Source organism: Triticum dicoccoides, chromosome 6A, assembly GCF_002162155.2.
Source record: "Triticum dicoccoides isolate Atlit2015 ecotype Zavitan chromosome 6A, WEW_v2.0, whole genome shotgun sequence".
In the NCBI taxonomy this organism is placed as follows: Eukaryota; Viridiplantae; Streptophyta; class Magnoliopsida; order Poales; family Poaceae; genus Triticum; species Triticum dicoccoides.
In genome coordinates this window covers 604,160,621-604,166,620 of record NC_041390.1, presented here as the reverse complement: position 1 = coordinate 604,166,620, position 6,000 = coordinate 604,160,621, and the positions used below count along the sequence as shown (strand labels likewise).

The window sequence follows — 6,000 nt, the reverse complement described above, 5'->3', positions numbered from 1 at the left end:
GTCCAAGGATGATCTACACGAAGACATCCAAAACCGCAAACGCGTACTCTGGTCACCACGATGTTTCCGATCGGCTTCATCTCAAAAAGCTAGGCAAGAATAGCTTAGTTTATTTGACCGGAGAAGACTTTGGTTCCTTGCTTCACTTTCTCCGATGACCGCTGACGTCCGTCCGTCCGCATGTGGCGCCTTCGCCCCGACGACGCGCACGCGCCGAGTCAAGTCGTCGTTAGTTATATAATCACGACGAAACCATTCGCCAGTCGGCAGTCTGCATCACAATAATCAGAGTAAGAACAGGAAGCGAACCACAGCCGTTGAGTGAGAGAATGGAGTGTGGTGGCGTCTCCGCCGTGCAGGTGCAGCCGGCAGCGCCAACGGATCAGCCCGGCCAGCCGGCAAAGCCGCCGGTGCAGCCATGGGAGTACAGCCTGCGGAAGTACCTCCTGCTGCTGGCCGCTCTGGTGGTCACCGTCACCTACGCCGCGGGATTCAGCCCGCCGGGAGGCGTCTGGCAGACCGCCCAAGACGGCCAGCCCGCCGGCGACCCCATCATCCGCGGAACCCACTACCGCCGCTACCTCGCCTTCTTCTACTGCAACGCCACCGCCTTCGCCGCGTCGCTCGTGGTCATCGTCCTCATCCTCGTCCTCGCCGCCCGCCACGACAAGAAGGGGAAGGACAGCCGCTGGGTCGTCGTGCCCCTGCGGCTGGTCATGGTGCTGGACCTGCTCAGCCTCATGGGCGCGTACGGCGCCGGCACCTGCCAGGACAAGATCTCCATCGTCTACTCCGCGGTGCTGGTGGCCGCCATCTTCCTCTATGTCGCCGTTCTCAAGATGATGGACTGGTATTGTCCAGACAAGAGCTCCGACCCTGGCTCCGGCGGCACAATGACCGCCACCAACAGCAACTCCAGCTCCGGCGGCATGATGTCCACTCCTGATCCCGACTCCGACGCCGTCACTATTCGCTCCCCCATCCGCGATTCTGACCCCAATGTCAAAGAAAAAGAGGACCGCGAACGTGAGGTCCTGAAGAAGCTGAAAGCCGACGGACGGCTCCGCAAGGTCCTGATGCTCCTGGCGACGTTCGCGGTGAGCATCACATACATCGCCGGGCTGAGCACACCGGGTGGCTTCTGGGACAGCACCGGGGCCAGCTACCGCCCGGGCGATGCAATCCTCAAGGACCACCACCGCCCACGCCTGACGGTGTTCCTGCTCTGCAACACCACGGCGTTCGTGGCGTCCCTGGTCATCATCATGCTGATCATCATCGACGGCAAGAAGCTCCGCGAGAAGACCGTTCGGTCGCTCGTGCTCTATGGGTTCATCGTCGTCGCGCTAGTCAGCCTTGTCGGCGCTTACACCGCTGGCAGCCGCAGGGAGACAAAAACCACCATCTACGTGGTCTCCCTGGCCGGCGGTATTTTGGCAATGGCATACATCCTACTCTATGCTTTCTACACTTTAAAGTCTTCTCGTTCCAGTCCAACGCAACAAACGGATGCACTTCAGCAGACTAATGATAATATCAGGTACTGTTTGCAGTTACTCTGCAACTGAACTGAACTCTGGTTCTTCATTCTATGCAACTGAACTAAACTGAACTCTGTTTCTTCGCGACTGAACTGAACTCTGTTTCTTCTTTGGCCGCAGTCGTAGAAAGGGTCTGGACAAGGCTCGCTCTCTTGTTCTACTGCTCGCCACTCTTGCCGCCACCATCACCTACACAGCGGGGTTGGACCCGCCAGGTGGCGTTTGGCAGGACAACGACCACGGGCATATGGCCGGCGACCCGATTCTAATCACAACGAACATTGGGAGGTACAGGGCCTTCTACTACTGCAACTCGGTTGCGTTCGTGGCCTCCTTGCTGGTCATCGTCCTTGTCCAGACAGAGAGGCTGATCAAGCACCACGTGCTGGAGGCAGCCATGATACTCGACCTGTTTGGCCTCATCGGCGCATATGCCGCCGGGAGCTGTCGGGACGTGAATTCCTCCATTTATGTCATGGCTTTGGCAGGCGCTGCCCTGATCTATGTGGTGATCCATATTGTCTTCTTCACGCTGGAGCTGGACCACAAGGACAAGAAAGACGACGATCAAGAAGATGAGTTGCTGGAGAAGAGGCGCAAACGGTTGCTCCTGTTCGCGATCTTGGCTGCAACCATCACCTATCAAGCCGGCCTCACCCCTCCTGGCGGGTTTCTTCTCCAGGACGACACGCTCGGGCACCATGCCGGTGACCCGATCCTCTTGCACAACTACCCAGTCCGCTACCATGCCTTCTTCTACTGCAACTCGGTGAGCTTCATGCTGTCCATCGGCCTCATCATCCTCCTGGTGAACCCGAATCTGTACAGGCCAGCCATACAAAGCAATGCACTATCCGTTTGCACGGCCGTGGGCTTGTTTTGTTTGATGGGGGCCTACGCCGCTGGAAGCACGCAACACCGCAAGACATCCATCTACATCTTCGTGTTGGTGGCTGTGGTCCTGCTCATTGCAGCCGGACTGCTGCTGGTATTTTTGCTGAAGAGAAAGCTCAGCAATGTGGTAGTTGCGCCACCAAGAGAACAGAACGAAGAAGAAAGGAAGAAGGAGGTAGAAGAAAAGAATGAGGATGAAGAAGAAGCGAAGAAGCATGCGAGGCGCAAGTATCTGATGCTGCTAGGCATCTTGGTGGCGAGCGTAGCCTACCAGGCCGGCCTGGAACCGCCTGGCGGGGCGTGGCAGAACAACGGCAACGGGTACGAGGCAGGCAACCCGGTGATGAACGACAACAGGAGGCCCCGGTACCTCACCTTCTTCTACAGCAACTCCATTTCCTTTGTGGCTTCCATCGTTGTCATCATCATGTTGCTACCGCAATGGCTGCCAAAGAAGAAAGAAGTAGAATGGGAGAAATGGTCGCTGAGGGTGATGAACTGGATGATCCGACTGGATCTGTTTGCTCTCCTAGTGGCCTATGCAGCCGGCTCCAACAGGGGGTTGAAGACATCCCTGTTTGTCGTCGCACTCATCTTTGCTGTGCTGGGCTACTTTGCAATCCATACGGTGCTGGCATGTACTGTTTGTCGCCGTGAGAGGCGCCAAAGCAGCTCTGTAGTGTAGTTCTACTATGTAGTGTGGCTCTGCTATGGCCCTCGTCTGAGCTCTGTAGTGTAGATCTCTAATCAGCACGCCCTACTCTAGCTAGCTCTGCCCCCTTGCTCAGGGGCTTCTTCGAAAAGCTTATCTGTTTTTAGATTCCTAGTATAGTTGATGTAATCGGATTAACCTGAATCCCAATTGGAGCATGCTAACATTGTTTGTCGACTCACTGGGCCGGTCTGTCTACATCTTAATCCAATGAATATGCATGGTAGGTGACATTTTCCTGACCCTATGTGTACTTTCTATCTCATAAGAACTTGAATGGGAAGTGCATGAACTGCAATTGCATTTGTATTCAGGAAAGTGAACCATTTGAGAAAAGTATATTTTTCGTCTCTCAACTCTTGGCGAAGTCTATATTTAGTCCCTTAACTATAAAACCGGACAATTTGCAATCCCAACTCTTAAAACCGGACAAACTAAGTCCCTCTCCCGATTGCAAGTGGTTTTGGGATGACATGGCGTGGTTTTGACCGGGTCTGTGCAATCCCCGATGGGTCTTCTTCCTTCTTGTTCTAACTCAGCTCGGCATTTCGTCAGCAGTTGGAGTGCGTGGAGCAGCATGAGGAGGACGTGGGTGTGGAGCAGCATGAGGAGGACGTGCGTGGAGCAGCCTGAGGAGACCCAGATGGGTGATGTTCGGGAGAGCAGCATGCCAGCATGGCCATGCGAGCGCATGCACAACACATGTTCGATGTTTTGTCTCAATGGAGTTCACATGACCGCTGCGTGTGTTTTCGTTTTCTTTTCTTTGTATCTAAAAGCTTTGCCACGTGTCATGGTAAAAACCACGTTGAGTCAGCATGGATACTGCTTGAGGGACAAAACTTGTCCGGTTTCAAAAGTTGGGGGTGCAAGTTATCCGGTTTCGTAATTGAGGGACCAAATTTAGACTTTGCCAAAAGTTAAGGGATGAAAAGTATACTTTTCTCTAATAGTAATCACTGGTCAGGTCGAGAGGAAACATACCCTGGATCCGTGACCCAACTCTTAACGGCGCAATCTCCCTAGCGCGGCAATTCACCGAACACTTGCAGGGCGCCCGACCCCGAATGCAGAAGCAGGCAACTGAGCTGAGCTGAGCAGGCCGCCGTCGTGAGTAGCGTGGTTACCGTGGAGCATCAGAGCGTGGCGCCATTTTGGCTGGAGAGAATGCCACGAGCGTGGGTCGCCTCGATCGGAAGCAGTTGATGGAGCCGACGAGTGGATGGTGCGCGAATGCAGGCGCTGAGTTCAGAAAAGCGCGCGAATCCAGCTCCGAACCAGCCCCGCTTGGCCGCTCTGTCCCTGCGATCTTCCACACGAACGACACGGGCAAGCGGAGGGCCAGGAGCAGCGCGTGGTGCAGGTCGGGGTGGGCCGTCGCCGGCGATCGCCGGGAAAGGCACATCGCCTAAGGCCTCCTGCGCTGCCCGGCTGTGTCTCGTGTGGCCGAACGGTAGGATGGGCCGAGCGAGCAGACGGGTTGGCTTAACCGGATCGATACGGTGCGGGTACATGCGGCCCGTTGGTTTTCTATCTCTCCCTAATAATAAAGCACGGATTGAGTCTTCGGGTTCACCGTCGCAGTGTTTTTGCATAAAGATTCTTGTGATTTTTAGAAATTAACCCGCAGTCACATCCCTAAGTAAAATAACGATTCCCGTGAAAAAAAAGGGTCGCCCGCATCCTCACCGGCGGCAGGCCACCCCGCGCCCAACTAGCCTCGCCTCGCACCGGAGGCGTCCGGAGGCAGGCCAACCCTCCGCCCGACTCGCCTCGCCTCGCACCGGAGGCGGCCGGTGGCAGGTCGGACCCCCCCTCCCCTCGCTGCTGCCGCCATCTACCACCACCATCCTCGCCGCTCCCCCCCTCGCCCAGCCTTATCTAGACGCCTAACCGAGAGAGTAGGAGGGGGGTTGACAAGGAGAGAGCAGTCAGCCGCCGGCGGCGGCGCCTCCGAGTACAGGTAGGCGACGGCGGCGACTTGGTAGCAGTGAGCGGCCGATTCATCTCGCCTTCATCTCCTCGCTAGCTCTCTGTCCTTCACAGGTTCTAAGATATGGCCTCTACTCCTCGACAGCCACACCGACAGCCCGTCCAAGAAACCAGCCCTGCCGCCCTGCTGCTCCCAACCCCCCTGAGTCTCAACCTCGCCGCCTATTCTGGTCGATGTTGTGATTGATAATAACCAGGAAGATTTCACCGCTCAGTTCATCCATTTGAATCCTTCTACTATAGTTATGTTCCCTACCCTTTCTTACTTATAGGAAATTCAAGTGGGTACACATGTGAGTATCTTCTCCTTCCCTCTGTTGTATGCATGTGGTCATTTGTTATCGCTGATTAAGAATCAAGATCCGTTACTTTCTTGAATATTGAAGACTGTCTTAGTTGGTCCAGATTAAACTTGACAAATACAATTTCCTTTTGGTTCCATCTGACAATTTAGTTGTATTATTGATTTGAGCAGTTTTCAGCAATCTTAAGCCGTCTTCAGATTTTAGCTCACTCAATCATTCTGAATTATTTAACCTCAGTATGAGGTACATGTGTTTCAAAGATTAATCCTGAGAAATTTGTAGTTGATCGGTTGGGTCTGTTTGATTTCTTTAGTAGACTGCAGCGGCAGTCACCATTGTTCATGATCTATCCTAAAGCTAGATTATTTGCACTGCAATTCTTTGTTACTTCAATCAAATAGTTCAGCCGTGTCTTATTGATTTGGACGGTTCTTATTTTAGCCTGCTCGGTCTCTGGATTATTTACTGTCAATTTTGATGCATGTCTTTAATAAAATAAGAAACTTATTTTGGTAGCTAAATTAAACACTAAACGCTACTTGCTCATGGCGGTTAT

The 6,000-nt window shown here is 53.9% G+C and overlaps 1 protein-coding gene across 1 annotated transcript; it reads left to right on the top strand.

The window, feature by feature from the left end:
* Positions 1 to 289: 289 nt before the first annotated feature.
* Positions 290 to 3,328, top strand: LOC119318341. Its single transcript, XM_037592884.1, has 2 exons — positions 290 to 1,540; positions 1,662 to 3,328. The coding sequence occupies exons 1-2, from the start codon at positions 330 to 332 to the stop codon at positions 3,118 to 3,120; spliced, it is 2,670 nt and encodes an 889-aa protein (XP_037448781.1). The 5' UTR covers positions 290 to 329; the 3' UTR covers positions 3,121 to 3,328.
* Positions 3,329 to 6,000: the final 2,672 nt, after the last annotated feature.